This window comes from Trypanosoma brucei, chromosome 11 (genome assembly GCF_000210295.1).
Source record: "Trypanosoma brucei gambiense DAL972 chromosome 11, complete sequence".
In the NCBI taxonomy this organism is placed as follows: Eukaryota; Euglenozoa; class Kinetoplastea; order Trypanosomatida; family Trypanosomatidae; genus Trypanosoma; species Trypanosoma brucei.
Window position 1 is genome coordinate 2,777,209 of NC_026744.1, and position 19,062 is coordinate 2,796,270.

At 49.0% G+C, this 19,062-nt stretch overlaps 8 protein-coding genes across 8 annotated transcripts; 6 read left to right on the forward strand and 2 right to left on the reverse strand.

Moving 5' to 3' along the window:
* Positions 1-271: 271 nt before the first annotated feature.
* TbgDal_XI11790 (protein kinase, putative) lies at positions 272-4,051 on the forward strand (the record flags this gene model as incomplete). The annotated part of the gene is made up of 1 exon (XM_011782022.1): positions 272-4,051. One exon carries the CDS (start codon positions 272-274, stop codon positions 4,049-4,051), a length of 3,780 nt encoding a protein of 1,259 aa, XP_011780324.1.
* Positions 4,052-5,226: 1,175 nt separating this feature from the next.
* Positions 5,227-5,862, forward strand: TbgDal_XI11800 (hypothetical protein, conserved; the record flags this gene model as incomplete). Its single annotated transcript, XM_011782023.1, has 1 exon — positions 5,227-5,862. One exon carries the CDS (start codon positions 5,227-5,229, stop codon positions 5,860-5,862), a length of 636 nt encoding a protein of 211 aa, XP_011780325.1.
* Positions 5,863-6,452: 590 nt separating this feature from the next.
* On the forward strand, positions 6,453-9,020 carry TbgDal_XI11810 (hypothetical protein, conserved; the record flags this gene model as incomplete). The annotated part of the gene is made up of 1 exon (XM_011782024.1): positions 6,453-9,020. The coding sequence occupies one exon, from the start codon at positions 6,453-6,455 to the stop codon at positions 9,018-9,020; it is 2,568 nt and encodes an 855-aa protein (XP_011780326.1).
* Positions 9,021-9,207: 187 nt separating this feature from the next.
* Positions 9,208-9,567, reverse strand: TbgDal_XI11820 (hypothetical protein, unlikely; the record flags this gene model as incomplete). Its single annotated transcript, XM_011782025.1, has 1 exon — positions 9,208-9,567. The coding sequence occupies one exon, from the start codon at positions 9,565-9,567 to the stop codon at positions 9,208-9,210; it is 360 nt and encodes a 119-aa protein (XP_011780327.1).
* Positions 9,568-10,084: 517 nt separating this feature from the next.
* TbgDal_XI11830 (hypothetical protein, conserved) lies at positions 10,085-12,565 on the forward strand (the record flags this gene model as incomplete). Its single annotated transcript, XM_011782026.1, has 1 exon — positions 10,085-12,565. The coding sequence occupies one exon, from the start codon at positions 10,085-10,087 to the stop codon at positions 12,563-12,565; it is 2,481 nt and encodes an 826-aa protein (XP_011780328.1).
* A 930-nt stretch (positions 12,566-13,495) lies between these two features.
* On the forward strand, positions 13,496-15,637 carry TbgDal_XI11840 (hypothetical protein, conserved; the record flags this gene model as incomplete). The annotated part of the gene is made up of 1 exon (XM_011782027.1): positions 13,496-15,637. One exon carries the CDS (start codon positions 13,496-13,498, stop codon positions 15,635-15,637), a length of 2,142 nt encoding a protein of 713 aa, XP_011780329.1.
* Positions 15,638-15,897: 260 nt separating this feature from the next.
* TbgDal_XI11850 (hypothetical protein, unlikely) lies at positions 15,898-16,212 on the reverse strand (the record flags this gene model as incomplete). Its single annotated transcript, XM_011782028.1, has 1 exon — positions 15,898-16,212. One exon carries the CDS (start codon positions 16,210-16,212, stop codon positions 15,898-15,900), a length of 315 nt encoding a protein of 104 aa, XP_011780330.1.
* A 1,566-nt stretch (positions 16,213-17,778) lies between these two features.
* TbgDal_XI11860 (hypothetical protein, conserved) lies at positions 17,779-18,780 on the forward strand (the record flags this gene model as incomplete). Its single annotated transcript, XM_011782029.1, has 1 exon — positions 17,779-18,780. One exon carries the CDS (start codon positions 17,779-17,781, stop codon positions 18,778-18,780), a length of 1,002 nt encoding a protein of 333 aa, XP_011780331.1.
* Between the last annotated feature and the right edge of the window lie 282 nt (positions 18,781-19,062).

Below are 19,062 nucleotides of genomic sequence, written 5' to 3' on the forward strand. Positions count from 1 at the left end.
TAAACGAAGAAGGGGTAATTACAGTAAACGGCTCTAGGAACATACCCCACCCCTGGAACGCACGTAGAACGAGCATTAGAAATCGAAGTTCAAGGATCGCCGAGGAGAAGCACTACATTACGAAAACGCTGTACTGCGCGATCTTGTTTTAGTTTTTTTGGCCTGTAGCCTCTGTGGTAGCGAAAATCGTCGATACAAAAAAAGAATAAAAGAAGCAACAGAGTGGATTGCCTGCCAGTAGGTTGAGTGAAAGAAGGGACGGGGCACAGTCATGTTCAATGTCTCACCAGCGAGTCGTGACCGCGTGCGTTCTGAGAGTCAGCGCACCCCGCGCCCCCGCAGCTCACTCTCCATGCCACGTGAATTGTCCTACACACCCGCCATATCTTCCATTCCTTCAAGCCTGCACACACCGTTTATTCAAAAGTGCTACGTTCAGGGGGACAATTCCACTGAGGGTCAGCAGCAGCAGCAGCAACCGCCTGATCACATGACTGTCGTATTTGAAAGTGATAACATGCAACTGACAACAACAAGTTTGCTCGGGAAAGGTGGGTTTGGTCGAGTGTACGTGGCCCAGTCAAGTGGCGGGGAGCTGTGCGCCTTGAAAGTATCGTCGAAACAAATGACGGATGGTGACTGGGAGCGGTTGCGCAAAGAGGTGGCGCTTATGAGTCACTTCTCGCAGCACCCCAACGTGGTGAAGCTAATTGCTGCCGGTCGAGATAGGAATTTCGCGTATGTGGCGATGGAGTGCTGTGCGAGTCGGTCGCTGCATGACATTATTAACAAACATGGTCTCGAAGTGCCAGAAATTTTGTGGGTCGGCTATGCACTCATTGATACAATCGCCTTTCTGCACGCCAAGGGTTGCATACACCGGGACCTAAAGCCACAGAACCTTTTGTTTGACTTCGATGGAAACCTGAAGATAAGTGATTTTGGACTTTCAAGCAACGTTACCGAATCTGAACCACGGAAGACGGTTGCCGGGACGGCAATGTATATGGCACCCGAAATTGCTGGCGCAGTGTATAAACGCATGACCAACGATAACAGCTCTAGTTCGCTGCGCTACGGTCAGGAGGTCGACACATGGAGCATTGGTGTGGTGTTGTACGTCATGTTGACGCGCATGAACCCGTACGCGCAGGCGCTTGAAAATGAAGGTGCACACGAGATGAACAAGACGCAGAAGACACTCACCTTATTTAGTGCGGTTGCGGGGGCCGCTTGGCACTGGCCAGCGGGTTGGAGAGGCGACAAGGAACTAAGTGATGTTGTCAATCAAATACTGCATCGGAATCCAGATCAGCGAGCCACGCTACAAGATATACTGCAGCACCCTGTTTGGGACCGACGGCCGCTTTCGTGTCCGCTCACGCTGCTGCAAAAACTGAATTTAGTTGAGCGACGACCGTTTACCCGAACCGGAGCGGTAGGCCGCTCATGCAGCCGTGCCCCTGAAGGTATGCAGCCCCAATATGCCACCAAAACGGCAGAAGCTGTGCTCCTAGAGGGGCTAAACCAAGTGATTCAAGTCGAAGAGAGCACTCGTACTCAACTCGTCCTTGAAAGCAATGAGGTGATAAATCTCATATTCGGAACCCTGAAGCTGCATGCCTCAGAGGCTAACGGAAGGCGGTTTATTGTGATAGATGAGAAAGGTTGCCGCAAGAACATCGAAGACATGTTGCTGACCACTCGCCCGGTGCGTTGTCGCAGCCATGAGTTAGTGTCGACAGCGGTGTGTACAAAACAGCCCAAACGTGGAACAAGGGTCGGTTCCTCATTAAGGCCGCAAAGGGAATCCAGTGTTTTGTTGGCGGGTCCATTAGCTTTCGGTCAGACTCAAGATGCTGGAGAGATTGTCCGCGCAACGTCTGACAGGTACGCTGTGGTGTACAGTGGACGTGAAACCTCCACACGGTGGTCTCTCCGCAATGTCATCTCACTCCCTCGAGAACTTAACGCTGCAATTGAGGATGTTACGTGCATTAACAAACACCAAATGAAGAAACTTATCAAAATACCCTTGGGTTATGTCGGGTTTGATTGCAACGTATGCGATAGTGCGATTGATGATATTAGTATCGAGAAACCAGTTTTTCGATGTCATAAGTGCGACTACGACCTCTGCATGAATTGTGCTTACCAGGGAAAAATAAAGGACGTTAACTTTGTTTGTGTTTCATGCATGAAAAAGTTTGCGTCCTCTTCAAAGCTCGAAGCACATTCAGCTAAGTGCCGTGGCCCAAGCATGAGCCCCTCGGTACGCTGCTCTTCCCGTCGAAACACGATGCTTTGGGAGCAATTGGAAAACGAGGGTGGAAGTTTGCTGGATATCCGGTTGCCTACCGAAACTAAACCGCGACGTAGTGCCCGTACATCTTGCCGTACCTCCGGTGGTCGAGAGTCGTCGGGTGGTCGCATTAGTATTGGTGACAGCTATGTACCAGGACCGGAGGACTTAGGCACAATGGTAGTAGCGCACCGTGACGCCAATTTCCCTGAAATGCCAAAATTCTCCACTCAGAGCGATAGCAAGGCAAGCTCCCCTTTCGGTGAGAAGGAGGGCGCTGATAAAAATTATAAGCAGAGTTTCTCCTTTGAACTTCCCCCTCAGGTTCGGCTCTCTAAACATCGTAGGGAAAAGGGAGCGGAACCACGGAGTTCGGAAGAATTGCGCGAGATTGTAGATGAGCTTACGCCAACACCTAAAAGGGTGCGTACAGAAGCACGGCAGAATTCTTGTGAGCCATATGCTCCCCAAGTGAATGACGCAGGCTTGGTTGTCGGCATTGCTGCGCGGTCTCGTGTTGAAAGGGAGGGAAGTCTGCGTGGGGAACAGCAGTCCCGTAACGTCGTAGTAATCCGTGCAGACAACGCGGCGAAACCACAAGACCTGCGAAAGCAGTCTCAGGTTCCTCGAAGCGCTTCGTCAAGTCAACCTGGTAGTAGGATGGAGTCGCAAGCCATCGATACTCTCTTGAAGCCGGCCCCTAAGAATGTGGCAGTACGAGAGTATCGGTCCGCGTCCGGCCAGCGCGATCCACTGGTGCCGAGAACGTCACTGCCTTCAGCTCAGACTGGAGAAATTTTCGGTGCACCGCCTCTCCCACGAATCGTCACCTCCGGGAGGTCTAGCGTACCACGTTCAATGTCGTACACATTGCCATCTGCTGCTGGTGTTGCGCGACGCCAGACATCCCAGCCTTTAGTGAACTTACTTGGAGGGGTCCCCGTCGGGGCGTATGGGGGCGGATCTTTCAACCCCGGCGAGCGCAATGCTTCCATCAGCAACACCAACAGAACTGTTGGACCGGGGCAAGGTGGGACGGCGTACCTGGCCCTTCCTCGGGACAAGCAAAACCGGGATCGCTTTGTTGATGACTTCCTAAGCGGGGCGTGGGTAAGGGTTTACTCTTTCATTGGTTCTGAAGTTGTTGTGATGTATTATTCTGTGCAACCCGGTAGGTACGGTGCCCTCTTCCCCACAGAGGAGGGAGCAGCTACGGCAGTTCTGGACATACACTCTAAGTTGGTGCTATACGTGCCGCGTATGGATAAGGATACCGTTACTCGGACCCAGTGCCATCCGAATGTTCTAAGTTTCTTTCAAGACGAAATACGCATTCTACCCGCTACAAGTGCAGAGAAAACCCTCGGTGATGTGCTTCGTGGCATAATGGGTTTCGTTAGTGAACTTACGAAATGTCGTGGGGAGGGAGAAAAGTATGCAGCAGCGCAGTCTGCATACATTCACCAACGTGAGAAGGGTGCGGTCCCCGCGGGCACAAAGTTCGCGTATGTGAGAAAGGCGTTCCCAGATCCAGCAGGCTCTTTCGTGTTGTTCCGTTTGTCCAACCTGCGGTCGCAGGTAGTTTTTAACAACGCACTCCTAGACATCCGTTGGCAAAGCGACAAGAACCATAATGTTGGGCAAAAGTACTACGTGCGGCCCAACGGCGAGGCCGGACCATTTACTGCGGAGCACTCAGGTATCCTCAATCACGTAAATTTGGTGATGCGCAACGTCTACCGGAAATGAGAAACTCACAAGTGAGTTACTCTTCTGCTGCCACGTGCGCACGCACGCTTCTGTGTTCGGGTACTTTGGTGTGTCTGCACGGCTCCGTATGCATATGTGGTTGCTTCAGTGCGATATCCAGTGTCCGACCACCTCGTTGGGGAAGTAAAAAGATTTGCGTGATGAGATAACCACCTGTGGGACACCGCGGTGAAATCCGCAGACGCGATACTGGAGTCCACAGTTTGAGACGCTTACTGTGTAGCTTTCATTTACGTTCACTTAAGATTTTGTTTTCCTTTCTATAACTTTTATCTACAATTTTTTGTTTTTACCCCGCAACTTTGTGTTTATTCACATATCTACAAATAGATTTAGAGGCCATCTGAGGATGGGGGTCGAAAATGTGGGAAACTTGTTTTGCGTGTTCATTGTGTGGGAAGGAAGTGGGGAAAGGGAAATAGACATAGAATGGTGTCTGGTCGTCTTTAATGTGCGTGCGAATTAAAACTGTTGCGACGACGTGCATTTGACCAAACACTCCTTTTTTAGCCTAGAGGCCCGCTTGTGAGGGCCCAGTGGGCCACGTTTATTACTATTATGATATATATATATATATATAACTTTGTTTGGCTCGTCGTTACGCGAGGTATGCAACCCTGTGAACAGGAACAGGGGGAATACGTTGATTTCTGCTTTTCGGCTTGTCGTTTCAGTTTCAATCATTAACTTTCTCATTGGTTGGGTGACGTATTTGATCCTCCCTCGCTCTCGCTCAGCACCCCATTCTCAATATAATCTGGGACGCAGTAAAACTTGTTTCTTCGGTTACTTTCATCCACCTTTCCCCAGCGCCTTCTACGTTTGTTTTCCAGGCACGGAGGCGTTTTGAGTGCTTCGCCACCCATTGTGTCCTATTCGTTTTTTCCGGCAGTGCTCACCACCTTGTGCACGATTTCATGCTTAGACGAGCGAACTAGACGGAGGAGCTAGTTCCTGCAGGAAAGGGGTGTAAGTGGGTGATCTGAAGCATTGGCACATCAGTTTTGCTAGGTACAAAGTGCTTCCACCTGTTTCGCATTCAGTTTTTTTTACTGCCTACTGCCTCGCGCACCTTCCTTTCCCCTTAATAGTCTTGTGCTGTTTTTTAAAAAAAAATTCGATAGCGCTTGGCATCGCCCGTAGAGGTAGAAAAGATGCCACGCCACCACACGTTGCCTGTGGGCTTTCGCGGGTCACGGCATTCCGACAGTTGGACAGTGGGATTCTGCAGCAACGAGCGCGACCGCTTACACCACGACGTTGGTGCCACAGAGGAAGTTGGCACTGTGTGTCAGAGGCCTGAGCAACCGCCCAATCGAAAGCCGTTGTGGCGCAACCAAGCAGGACACCGTCGGTGCCGCTCGAGTAACAGCTACAGCCCCGGTTGTCAACCCGTTTCCTCCACTGGTGTCCAACTGTTTTCAGCTTTCTTCACAACACCACGGGAGGCGTTAAGGGTTCTGGAGCAATACGTTCCCTTACAACAGCCACAACAGCGCCGCAAGCGCACAATCAGGGGGCAGCGCCCGGTTTTTGCAGGGACCACCAAGCAGTTGAAATGTGACGATCCCCGCGTTTGGAGAACTAGCGAGGATACAGAAGCGCAGCGATCGGAGGAGGAGTTGGTACAGTTACTGAACACGGCGCGCTTACTCTGCTCCTCACTGCGACAAACCACTGCTGCGGTCACTAGTGTCCGAGCGGGTGTACATGTTCTTGTGAGGCAGAGTCGGAGTCTTACCCTTTGGATTTCGCCACTATCATTCCTCGGAGCTACTCGCGAATTTTAGGTGTGGTTTTTCATCTAAACAAGTAAGTTCACTACTCAACTGAAGACAACGGTCTGTAAATATGTGGTGTGCCCACCGCAGACCTTGTATAGGTGCGGTACATCAAATACAACGAACTCAAGTTTACTTTTTGGTTTCTTTCTTTACAGGATTGTTCACATACACGTTGAGGAAAAGGCCCTCTGGTTATTCCTCTAACTTTTTTTTTTCAATTCAACCCGTAGTATGTTGATTCCACAATCATTGTCTATCCCTTTTGCATGTTTGTATATTTTTAAGTGTTTGCGTGTGACTTTTTCCTTACCGCGGTTTGTAGACTCGTTGCAGTGGTTATGGACCTGTGCTGCTGACGAGCCTGACGCTTTTAACTTTCTCATTCTCTGAAACTGTGTAACTATTTTACTGTTTCCACAATTCTAACCTATGTAAGCTCATCCTATAGGGGCTTTTTCCTTAAATACCACTCACTGGAAGGTATCTAAAGGCGTAGGGACACAGGTGCGTCTTTTCAGTCATTTCGTGCACCAACGTAGAAGAGGGGGGAGGCACCCGAGGAGTGTATTTGCAACTGTTGCAAACCGCGACCAACGATGCGAGTTAAGCGGAAGAACGCAGCAGCCGAAGGTGAAAAGGCCGAAGCAGCGCGACAGGCGGAGTTGCGCAGGTATGAAGAAGAGCAGGAGCGCCTCTACAAACTGGAGCTTGCCGCCCGTGAGGCACTCGAAGAAGAATGGACCCGTGCAATGGAGGCGCATCGGCAGCGGGAGATGGAGCTGCAGCGCGCCATAACAGAGAGGGAACTGCGGCGTGGCTTTGAAGAACGCGAAAAGAAACTAACTGACGAACTGCACGGCAAGGAGGTAGAGGTGCTGGAACTGCGGGCGAAACTCTGCGGACTACAGCAGGGCCTTACGACCATCCAGCAGGAGCGCGAATCGGTGATGCGTCGCCTGTCTATGGTTAGCAATGAGCTCGAACTGGCGCAGATCAAGTACGTGGAATGTGACTCACTTGTAGAGAAGACTACTAATGAGTACAGCGAAAAGCTGCGGGAGGTGGAGCGGGCACGCGACTCTCTCATGGAGGACTACCAACAACTCCGTGCAGAAAACGAACGACAAAAGCGAGCGTATGAAGATCTGGAAAATCAGTTCAACGAAGCCAAATCAACGTACTTAGCGAAGGTTGATGAGCGGCTCGAAACCGTTGAGCCCCAAAGTGCCGATGCAGAGACTGCTCTGCTTCTGAAGGTGCTCAATGAAGAGGTAGAAAAACACCGCGAAACCGCGCGGCTCCTGCAGGCAGAGCTCGAGCGTAAGGGCCGCGATGAGGAGAAGAGCAGTGTGCTCGTCACCTTGCTCAACTCGCAGCTGGAAAACACCCGCGACGAGGTGAAAAGGCTGCATGAGGTGTCAAAGGGAAGACTTCATCAGTTGGAAAGCGTTCAGAGCCTTCTAGATTCAGAGAGAGAGAAGGCGAAGACTCTCTATCGTGACCTTGACGTCGCTCACGCTGAGGCAACGGTGGAGCGACGGCAATTCAATCTTGAGATTGGTGTACATAAGGCGCAGGTGGAGGAACTCACAAAAGCACTTCAGCGAGCACAAGATGAACTTGCAGATACCAAGAACGAATTCGAGGTTTATAAGAACAAGTCAATGGAACGTGAACAGGGTGACCTTCAGGTGAACATCGCACTGAAAGCGGAGGTGGAGCAGGCTAAGAAGGATTTCACGAAGGTAAATGAGGACCTACGGACCGTAACCGAAGAGGCCTACACAACAAAAGCTGTCTTACGCGCTGAAGTCGATAGTCTTAAGGTTCGCCTTCAGAGACTACAGGAGAATGCTGAGAGGAGCGAGCGTGAGTCCTTTGAAACAATAGCAGTACTTCGAGCGAGTGAGGAAAGACTTCTGGAAGAAAAGAACTTTTCTGCGAAGAACCACGAGGAAATGACACGCTCCTTACGTGATGAGATTCGCTCTGTCTGCAATGAGCGTGATGTATTTAGGGCTGAGGTGGAGAAAATAACTGCGGAGAAAGTGGAGGTTGAAAGGGACCTTTATCAGCGGCTACTTCGCATGACGGCAAACCATGATCGGCTTCACGAAGAGGTGGAGAGGCTTACGGGAACGTACTCTTCTCGTGAGAAGGAATTCATCGAGAATGCCATATTCACCAATGCTGAGAAGGAAACATTGAGAGCGAAGGTTGAGGAACTGACCGCGACTCTCGAAAAGCGGAAGGAAGAGCATGCGAACCATGTACAGCAGATAACTACAGACCTGACGGACCTCCGTGATAGACTTGAAAGGGAAATATCTAAGCAGCAGCTTCTGCTCAAGGCAGAAAAAGAGCGTGCAGAAGGTGCGGAAGAGGAGGTGTCGTCGCTGAAGCGTCAGGTTTCGGGTTATGTGGCAGAGGTAGGGCTGTTGAACCGCAAACGGGAAGAAATTGAGGGAACAATGAAGGCTGAGATACGTGACCTTCGTATGGAATTGGGTGCGGCGAAACGAACCATCGAACGGTTTGAATGTACACTCGGTGATTTCACATACAAGTCAATTCGAGAGGCAAACGATCGTCTGCTTCGCGAGGTGGAACATCAACGAGAAAAGATAGCCACACTTAACGACACTATATCTTCCATGAAGGTTGAATCGACCATTATGGAGACTTACAAGGAGAAGATGCTCTCCGAGCAGAATGAGAAATATTCTATTCATATTCAACACTTGGAGCGGTTGCGGCAGATGATAAACCCTCTTTTCTTCGAGTTGCGCTCAATTGTCGAGAAGCACGGGCTCGTTGGCCCCCTTCGGCGCGACCTAGACGCGTACGATGAGCACGTCCGCCGCTCCCGCATTGTTTTTTCCCAGCCAACGGCGAGCTCTCTGCATGTACAGGAGGAGAAAAACGCTACCAAGTCATCCCCTGCTGTTGCTAATTCTGTTGCAGCGGGGGCGGCATGTAAAGAGCCGATAGGTACGGATATGTTAGTCGGTCGGGGGTGCGATACGCTGCCAGCCGTAGCCCATCAGACAGCAGTCGAATATGAGAAACCCGAACGCATTGCTTTGGTTCCTCACAAACCTGCGACTACGCAGCAGGCAGTAGCGGAGCACGGCTATCACTATGTGTTGCCTCGTATCAGTTAATTGACTCCTCCTTTTAGTTCTCGTAGACTGCAGGTGACGGAGTAGACTTCTATGGGTACTTGATTCTTTCACACACTGAAGTGTGTGAAAGACAGAGAGTGAAGGGACTACACAAGAATGAAAATATTGGCACCAGAAAGTTCTTTACCCTCATGCTACTGCACCTGTGTGTGCTTGCACGTCTTTCCTAGAAGAGAAGCAGCAAAAAAAAAAAAAAGAGCAAATAAATCAGAAAGAGCATCTGGAGAAAAAGAGGTAAAAGATTTTTTAAAAAGAGGGGAGCGGTACCGCATAGTAATTTTAGAGAGAGTAATACTGAGTTACATGTATTTGTTTTCTTTTTTTTTTTTTGCCGATTTTGTGCATACCACTTTTCCCTTCGTTTTGGTGTACTTGTAGAAAGGGACAATAAAGACGATGTCCCGCACGCGCCCTTACGCATTTTCCCAACCCCCAAGATGTCTTTTCCCCCCTGCTCACCCTCCCTTCTGTGTATGTATGTATGGAAAAAAGCTGCTTGGGGAGACTTTGAGATGCGCATGTACATGACTTTGTCTTTTTTAATCAGTCTAATTATGTACCCCCACTGTTAACTCATTACTACTACCTTCTGATGCAAAGCCAGTAGAGAATGGAGCGGAGATTTCAACGCAATGGGGGGTTCCTTGTTTTTTTTCTTTTGTTGGAGGGGGAAGTAGGAGAAGAGACTCTGCGCCTCATTTTCAGTACTTGTTAGTCTCTCATAAATTTTGCGAGAAACAAAACAATCCCTTCGTCAACCTAACGACTTCCAAACATCCCAGACAGTTGTGAACGTGGCTTCTGTGTTCGTACTGCACTTCATCTATTTTTGCTCCACCTTCCTTGCTCCCGATTCACATCTTTGCATGGTTGCCCACCGTTTGTGCATTGACCCGTGAACAACAATTAATCGGGGGCGAAGGGTGGGAAGCCGGGCTCACTTTCAAATAAGGGGTCGGTGTGGACGTTGCTACGAGTCCATTTGCAGCAGCACTGTAGAGTACACTAATATTAGTAAGACATTACCCTCACTGAATGTTGTGATGATGGATGCGCAAACGAGTAGTCTTAGAATTGACGTGAGTGACTGTGTTCCAGTGAGCGAATACAGCACAGGAAGCCCTGACTCCGTTGGGTGGAGTCCGCACAATATTCTGCACGTGGCCACTCAGTTTGCTGTTTTCCTTCACGCGAATGAACTCACAGCCGCTGATGCTATCATTCGTCCAGTCTACTTGCCCAGGGCTGATGATGCTAGTCCCATGTGCATTAGTGGCGCCAAGTGGGCGCTGGGTCTGACGTCCGACAATATGTATCCCTCAACATGTCGGTTATGTGTGCTGACAACACGTGACCTGTTTATTTACCGTGTTGTTCGCTATGGTAATGGTCGTGTGCGAACCAGCGCTGCTCTCTGTATAATTCCTTCTCAGCGCCCGGCGCAAACTCAAATAGGTGAAACCTCTCCAGATTTTAAGAAATCTGTGAAGAGAAGGGGACGTGACGGCTTAGAGTTGTTGCTGCGTGGCGACATCGATGAGGACTGCGGCAGTGACGATGGCGGTGGTGAGCCAGTGCGTAGGTGGGGGAACAAAACTTTCGATGTCATCGGGGAATGCATAATAGGTTACGAATGGTTTCCACGGGATCTGCTCGTTGTTGTTACCTTTAGAAGTATTTACATCGTTGATGAACCGAACAAGGCAAATAGTGTGGACGAAGGTAAAGAGAGCCAGCAACAGAGAGAGTATTTACCACCACCCTCTTACCGTTTTACTGGAAACCCCGAGGCCAGCCTACGACCGTCATGTGCTGCGCGAGTGGTGGGTGCCAACGCCGAGAGCATGCGACTTGTTGTTGCAAGTCCTCTTTTCTTGAGGGTGTTTTCCATCTCAGTTGAAGGAGGTGTAAATCTTCTGTGCTGCGTGCAGATACCCCTGCTTGGTGGTGTCCCGGCGTCCCTATGTTGCGTTCAAGCCAGTGAGGAGAGGCCAGATATCCGTGTCCTTGTCTCCGTCCCGTTGCATGTTATCCACGGAAATATAATTATGTCTGGGGCAGTGGGAGAACCTCACAACCGTGGGGAGGGGTTCCGTGGCGGCAGCTGTGTTGCAGCGACAGCAGAGCAAACCGCAGAATGGCAGTTAGTGAATGTGTGGGGTTGCGAAAGTGGCTTCGGCGATGACATCACGGTTTCTCGCTTCGTCACTATCTCACTGGGTTCCTTTGCACTTCGTGGGTCGGACTTCACTACCCCCAGCAGCGTAGCCGGTGGGGGGCCCTTTGTGGTGCTGGGTGTTTGTAGGCGAAGACTCGTGGGTTTCTTTGGAAAAAGTTGTATAAATCTCATTCAGTGCTCGCGCATGGATTGCTTTGTACCGCCGGATGAGGAAGGTACAGAATTGACGGGACTAGCGTTTCATCCGTCTTGCACTTTAGCCGTCGTTGCTTTACAGACTGCTTCGCGAAGGCATCCCCCTTTTCAGCTGTTTCCCTGTCCGGTAGAGAGAAGTGGGGGATTCTTAGAACGGCTACTTTACTTTCAGGAGGGGTTTGCGTCTGTTTTTGACGTTGAACAAAGTCAAGCACGAGGGGTGCATGGACCGGCGCTTGCCGGGAGGGTAAGTGCCCTCAATAATCTGCAGTGTAGACAAACATCCACTTCATACTTCATGTGGGAGAAACTTCTCCCTAGGAGTGCGCTGTCCCGAAACTTTCTGCAAGGTGATGGGCTTCGACAGTACGGCTCATGTAGGTTGCCACTAATTTCGTGTCCAGCATTACTAGATAGTTCTGACGCGTCCCCTGGTCTTCTCGCGGCCTTGAGGATGACTTACCTAAACCTGCGATGCGAGTACGGCATAGAGCTATTTTTGCGGTTTCCTGAAAGTAATGCGCTGTGGAGGCAAACTCTCATTCGTCTACAGAGACTTTCAGTTGACAGTTATGTCATTACGGAACTTATTCTTGCAAACGCCATTCAGCTTCTTGCAGATAAGGTTTCGTACTCGGGTTTTCGAAGGGATGGCTTTCAAAAGTGCGCACTACCCAATGACGAGTATTCGCTATCCCTCGCGTATGCAGCCGCCTTACAGTTTATAAGGTTGTATCATCAAATGTGTGAAGAGAAGGAGGCTGACGAGATGTGGAGCCACTCCGGTGAGTTCAAGAAGCAGTTAAATAAGTTTATGGCTTGTCTCGAGAGGGAGGGAGGGGGTAATGGAATCAGCAACAAGGGACAACCTGAGCCGGATCCGCGCTTCCCGTGCTCTGTATGTGGAGAGGTGGAGAAAAACAGGCTGAGTTTATCCTTGTTCTCGAGAAACCAAAACGTACCAAAGGAAGGGGAGCAAACCACCTCCGACTGCTCTGAGGGTCATCACATAACTGCTTTCTCGGGAAGAAACTTTGCGACACTTTGCTTTCTCTCTCAAGATGAAGTATTGAGCCAGTGCCACGCATGTTCCGTGTTTGACTACGCTGTGGGACCTTATTGTGGTGTTTGCGAAGGGCTCATGGCGTGATCTTCACTTTTTGGCGTTTTTTTTTCCTCCCTTTTGGTGGCGTCTCTTTCCCCCGACACGCTTTGCTTGAAGTATGTCAAACACCAAAAGCGCCCTGGCATGGCGGAAGTGGAATAAACAAAGATTGGGCGTGAGGGTTGTGTGGACTGATCTTCATAACGAACCGTTGAATTACCACTGTGGTCAAGGGATAAAGGCTAGAAGGGTTTTGTTTTGGTGTACTTGGGTACCACTGAGAAACGCGTGCATTACATGGAGTTTTGTAACTATTTTTTTTTTGCCATATTACATTATATACATATGTATGTGTTATCGCATATTGGTTGTGAAAGCTAGGTGACCACAAACACAAGGGATTGTTTTCCCAACATTTTTTGCGGCATCACCGTTACCGCAGCTGTGTTGCTGCCATTTATTTTTCGTGGTTACCCTCACTTGACCACCACAGTCAACAGTCTCCTTGGCTCCCCCTCCTTTGACTTGTCGTGTCGAATGTGTTCAAGCTCCAAGTATGTGTTAGTTGCCTTTCGTATTACCATATAAACACGTGCGCATATTTTGTTGTGTATACATCCCTTCATTACCCTTCTCTCTTTTCCTATCCTGTAGTTGGTAACGGGCAGCGGACGGTTGCCTTCTTTCCCTTTCCGCCGTTTGGTGAAACACAAAGTTGGTTGCCTCAAAGACTGGTACGTTCACGCAGTTTTACAGTCAGAACAACACAAACCCGATTACACAATTCAAGCAAGCAGGTCAGAGGGCGGTCACATCATCGTTATTGTCACCAATAACCATAGCATATACACCTATATATATATATATATATATATATATATATTGCATTTCACTCATAGGGATAAGAAGGGAGGAAGCAACAGAGCAAGGTGATAGGATTTTTTTTTTTTTTGAAACGGGGAGACGTGTGTAATAATGCTGTTCAAACCTCGTGGTGTCACCAGCAACGATCCAAGATATGCTGGCGGGTCGCGGCTAATGTCTGTGTCGGATCTTCTTGCGTACCGTGACACGTGGCGCGGGCGACCACCTACTGAGAGTTTTTCACTAGCCCAAATTCTACGAGATGCACGCGCAGCGGATTGTAAGCCCGTTGTGACAGAAAAACTTGTCATGTCGGAGAACGGCTTCAAGGTTAAGTCCCGTGACTCAATTGATTCGTTAGAGCGTGGCGTAAGAGCAGTGCAATCTGCCCTCAACAAACTCACTGAATGGAATTTTGACGTGGTAGTGCAGACGGTTCTCACGCCAGATATTATTATAAACAACGAAGTAGTGAAGGATGTTGTTCGCCTTATTTACGAAAAAGCCCTTATGGAGCCAGTGTTCGCTGGGCTCTACGCGCGGATGTGCTATTCAATTGTTCGTTTTGAATATGAGTACCGTACTAAGTTTCTTCCGGGAACGTGTCAGGTGCCCAGTGCCGTGCGTGTGGCGATCGTAGAGAAATGCCAACAAATGTTTACTAACGCGGTAGAGGAATCCAAGCAAACCATGTCGGAAGAGCAGGCCGAGAGGCTGCGAAAAAGGAATGTGAACAATATCAAATTTGCTGGTGAGCTCTTTCTTAAAACACTCATCACGCAGAAGATCATTGATCGTATTCTGAACGAAAGAATATATGAAATGGTTCCCAACGATATGGAACTGGAGGTGATAATTAACCTCTTGGAGGTTGTTGGTAAATTATACGAAGAAAAGAATCCGGACGCACAAGAACAGCTGTGGAAAATGCTCTCTAGCATGCAGGAGAATCGGCGCTACTCCATGCGCATACGTTTTCTCCTCCAGAACCTCATTGATCGACGTAACGGTGGATGGAAACCGCGAGAACCAGAACAAGTCGTTATCGAGGATATTCAATCTCAGCAGCAACCTCAACAGCAGTCTCAACAGCAACAGCAACAACAACAACAGCAGCAACCTCAACAGCAGCCTCAACAGCAACAGCAACAACAACAACAGCAGCAACCTCAACAGCAGCCTCAACAGCAACAGCAACAAGGTCAGAAGCACTATTCCCAACAACAACGACACCAGCAAGGTTTCCCACACCACAACCAACCTCAGTCACATGGAGGATATCACCAGCATCCGCCACCACCGCCACCACCGCCACGTAACTCCGAATACCAACACACGCCGGGGATGAAGCGAGGTGGCAGCTATCATGAAGTTTCGAGCTCACTTGGAATGGGTGGGCGGTGTTCCCAGAGTACCAATGATCTTACACGTGGTGGATCATATAACAATATGCCACCACCGGCCCATGGTTTCTCCGACTCTCGACTCGCACCGGAGGAAAGAAAGCGGTTAAACTTTGCTCGCCCCCCTGCGCAACTGCTTGAAGAGTTTAAGAAAAATATTTTGTTTATTGTTCGCGACGCCGCCGAAGAGGGAATGACGGATCCTGAGGGGATGAAGGTGCAGTTGAATGCCCTAGTACCGCAGGATAGTAACGCTCCGATCAGTGAAGTCAGCGTTTACGTTACTCTCATCCGTGCGCTCATGGACACAAACGAGAGCGAACGGAAGCTGTTGCTGAGCGTTCTCCAGAAGGGTTCGTTTGAAAACCACATCCTCACCCGTGGCTTTTCGTGGGCCCTTGCCAAAATCATCTCAGACCGAGATTGCGATGACTGCCCCCGAATCTATGCTCGCTTCGCCGAGGCAGTCTGGAGCATTCCTTCATTTAACTTTCGCTGCGTTACGAAGGACATTGTGTCACGCACTGCCATCCATTTGGGTGCACTTTCTGTAGAATACGAGAGCGAGGGCGAGTGGGAGGAGGATTTTATTGCCGTGTGGGAGAACATTGTCACAGCCAGCGAAACCGGGCGACAAGGGGAGAGTAAGCCATCTGTGGCTGACATGATGGAAAGTATAGCGCCCTCGTGTACGGTGCCATTCATGTGCAACGTCCTTCCTGACTTTGTTGCCGTGATGGTCCAGGCTCGCTTTTTCACAGAGGAAGAGCTGGGTGCGTGGCGTAATAAGAACAAGGACAACTCAAAGGTGTTCTCGTTGTTGGAAGAACTCTCAGTTATATATGCGTGAAGACGGTGCTGTGGAGGATCGTTACCACCAACTGTACCCGCCTCAACTCTTCTTTTTATTCCCCCTCCTCTCCCTTCCCCCGCTCCCGCCTTCATGCAGTGAAAATGGTCAACTTCGCGTATGTCTTCGTGGGGCTATGGTTAGGGTTAGGGTTAGTGGAAAGAAAAAGATGCGGGGGTTGGGGTGTTTTGTTGTTTCTACTCCCCCCCCCCTGCTACATATACGTATTTATACGTGTATGTGTGTGAATATACGTAGCACTATGGTATCATCTGTGCCACGGTGGTGAAAAGACGGAGGAGATTTCGATGACTTGGCTTTTCGCTATACACGTGCCTTACGGCATCTATCCTCTTTTTTTTTTCTTGAGAGATTGTTTTCTGCCGCTCCAACTCACCGCGGCCGTGGCTGCCGATGTGAAACGGGAGGGTTAAATACGACTCGGAGAAAAATGAGAGGGAAAATAAATTGAAAAAGTAAAAGGTGGTAGGAGAAAAAACAGATGACGAAAAACAAAAGAAAGAGAGATGAAAAGAAAGCGAAACGAAAATAGCATTAAATTGTAAATGAAGCATAATTAACGAAAAGAGATGGAGAAAAGTAAAAGAGAAGGAAAAGAGGTTGTTGAGAAGGGTCGGAGCATATTCCCGAATTAATACACGTTTCTTTACTCCTGGGGCGCGGCAAGGAAGGAGTATGGACGAAAGGAAAAGGAAGAGGAGTAGGATGAAAAAGGAAGCTCTGAAGAAGGAAGAGAATAGAAAGAATCAGGCCAAAGGCAAGAGTTAATCATGGCATTGTGTGCATGTTGTTCATGCAGTAAAACGCATTGTTCGCTCTGTTTTGTTAGTTCGTAGCTGAGTTAAGACGGAAAGCTATGGGTCGAAGGTGGTGAGATTTTTGGGGTGCGGCGTCTGGGTACACACATGTAAAACGGTGGTCTATTGTTGGATCCCCCTCCTTCCCACTTCTCTCCAAAAGCTGTTGAAAATGAGAGTTACCGGTGGCATGTCGGTGTAACGAAAAAATGAAAGAAAAGGAGAGGAGGGGGAGGGGAGGATTAGGAGGTTCAGTTGGCTTGGGAGAAGTGATGGCGGGGAACATGTAGGGTTAATCTGTAACATCTTTTTTGATTTTCTTCTCCCTTTTCTCAGCGATTTTGTCATGCCGCTCTCGGTAGTGGCGGTGGTGACAACGATGTTCGACCGTCACCATATTTTCCACTCACTCCCGTTGTGAAAAATTAAAGGGATTGCCCACCGCTGGTGAGACTGTTCTTTACACGGGGCACATTCATATCAAAATAGCAATGGCGGCACACACTTGGGTACGCAAGGCGTTCTTTGCTGTTTATGTGTGTGAACCAGGGAGGGCTTCAAGCACGTATACATATTTCTTTTCTGTAGCGTGAAGGAAACAACTCAAATTGGTGATCATTTCATGCACATTGCCGTCCTCAAAACCTTGCACTTACTCTCTCATCGCTTCGGTTTCCCTCGCGACAGTGCACTCACCCTGACACAGCGATTATTTGGATCACGTTGTCTCCTCCGTACAATGTTGTATCGTTACCACAATGATGGATACCGCCACTTTCTGCTTCCTTTTTCTTCTTTTTTTTTTTTGCGGTTTTGATGATACCTGAAGTGTGTGTTTCCGTTCGCTCGGGAGTTTTTTTTTTAAATTGTTGTACTTTAGGGCACAAGTGTCACACTCGTTTCTAACTTCTTTCATGTTCCCTTCTCGTACCCTCTTCCTCCTCTACGTCACCTCTTTTGTTGTTGTTGTTTTTTTTTTTGAATGTCAGTGCTTTGGTGAAGGAATTTTGAAGGGAGTTATTTAAAATAAAGAGAAAATATAATTATTTGTCTTCCTTTTTATAATTACTGGCGTTTTCCTCTATTATACTGTGTTGTATAACATGCTGCCGTACATTTTTCTCCAGGTTTTTTTTGTTTTCTTGTAATTTGTGCAGGACGTGGACCTCTAGGAGGGGAGCGGGAACTGTCTGTATTGACACATAGCTTAGGCACACAGCGTTTTAAAAAAAAAACGAATAACCTTGAGCTGTCCTCCCAGTTGACTTATTTTGATAAGTACATACAAATTTGTATTTATATTACTAGTTTGAGCAGGGGGAAATGCTTCGTCTGTCGTCATGGAATCTGAAGTCTCAACATCACAATGTATTGAGGCGCAGTCGCCCTCACATACACAAGTACCGTGAATTGAATCGGTGGCAGAGACAAGCTCAAGGAATCAGCAAGTGGGATCAGTCACATTCCCATCGACCGCTTCCGTACGTTGAGCGCTTCAACCCCGAAAGCGTTGGGTTAACACGCGGAACCTCTGCCTTTGCTTGGAAGTGGTGGCATACACAATACCCGTGGTTACCTAATGTACCGCCAGAGGCTGCACAAATAGATGAGGCACAGAAACAGGAAAGGAGGTCCCACCGCCCACCGGCATGGGACGATGAATTTGCAAAAGTTGTATTGAACATGAATGACGCAGAGATCCGGGAGTATCTTATGAGTAAACTAACTGACGTGATCTTTTTGGAGACGCAGCGGGATGGATATGAGCTTCGGCGGCTCGATTTCGAAGGGAAGCCACTCACATCACTTCCGGAGCCAAGGATTATCGAAAATTTTGTACTGGAGGAAGAAACGATTCGGGAGCGTGTCATTTACCAGGTAGTGGAAGGCGTTTTTCGCCTCAGCCCCACTTCGGCCGACAGGCGTGAACTGCGAAGTGTAGCGAACATCATTGATTATGTCCTTACGCATGTGCGGGCCGCGCGCCCAACGGACCGAGAACGAAGACAAGAACGACCCATCACCTCAGCGGCACTGGCGGTCATGCAGAAGTGCCCCATTCAACCACAACTGGGCTTTGTCCATGCATTGCCTCATGACACACGGGACGCGTTGCTTCAAGAGTGGGAGCGTATGCACCATCTTGATTGGCAGTTCGGGAAAGCAGTCTACACGCCACGAAGCAAGGAAAATGTGCGCGGGAATCTTACATGGCTTCGGGAAGACCGACACTACGACCAGCGGATGAAGTTCATGCAAGAAGTGGAAAGTGGAGAGGCGAGAGCGAAACATATGAAATTGATAGCGGCAGCAGCGGGTAACTAGCGTCTAGCAAGGTTGTGGAGGGCAGCGGTAGTAGGTGAAGGCAGAAACTTTGGTCAGGAACACTGCAGAGCTGAAAGGTTGTGAAGGTGCCTTCTTCCTCTTTGCATATTGCAGGTTAGCGCACGTGTGAAGAGGAAAAGGGGGGAAAGGGTTGCCGTCTGAACTGTCGTTCTATTTTGATGGGTCTAACAAATAAAGCTCTTTGTTTTGTTGTTGTTATTTTCATGTGGTGATGGATAAACAGCCTCTGCTTTAGGCTTACACCGAGCTACTCTCTCTTCT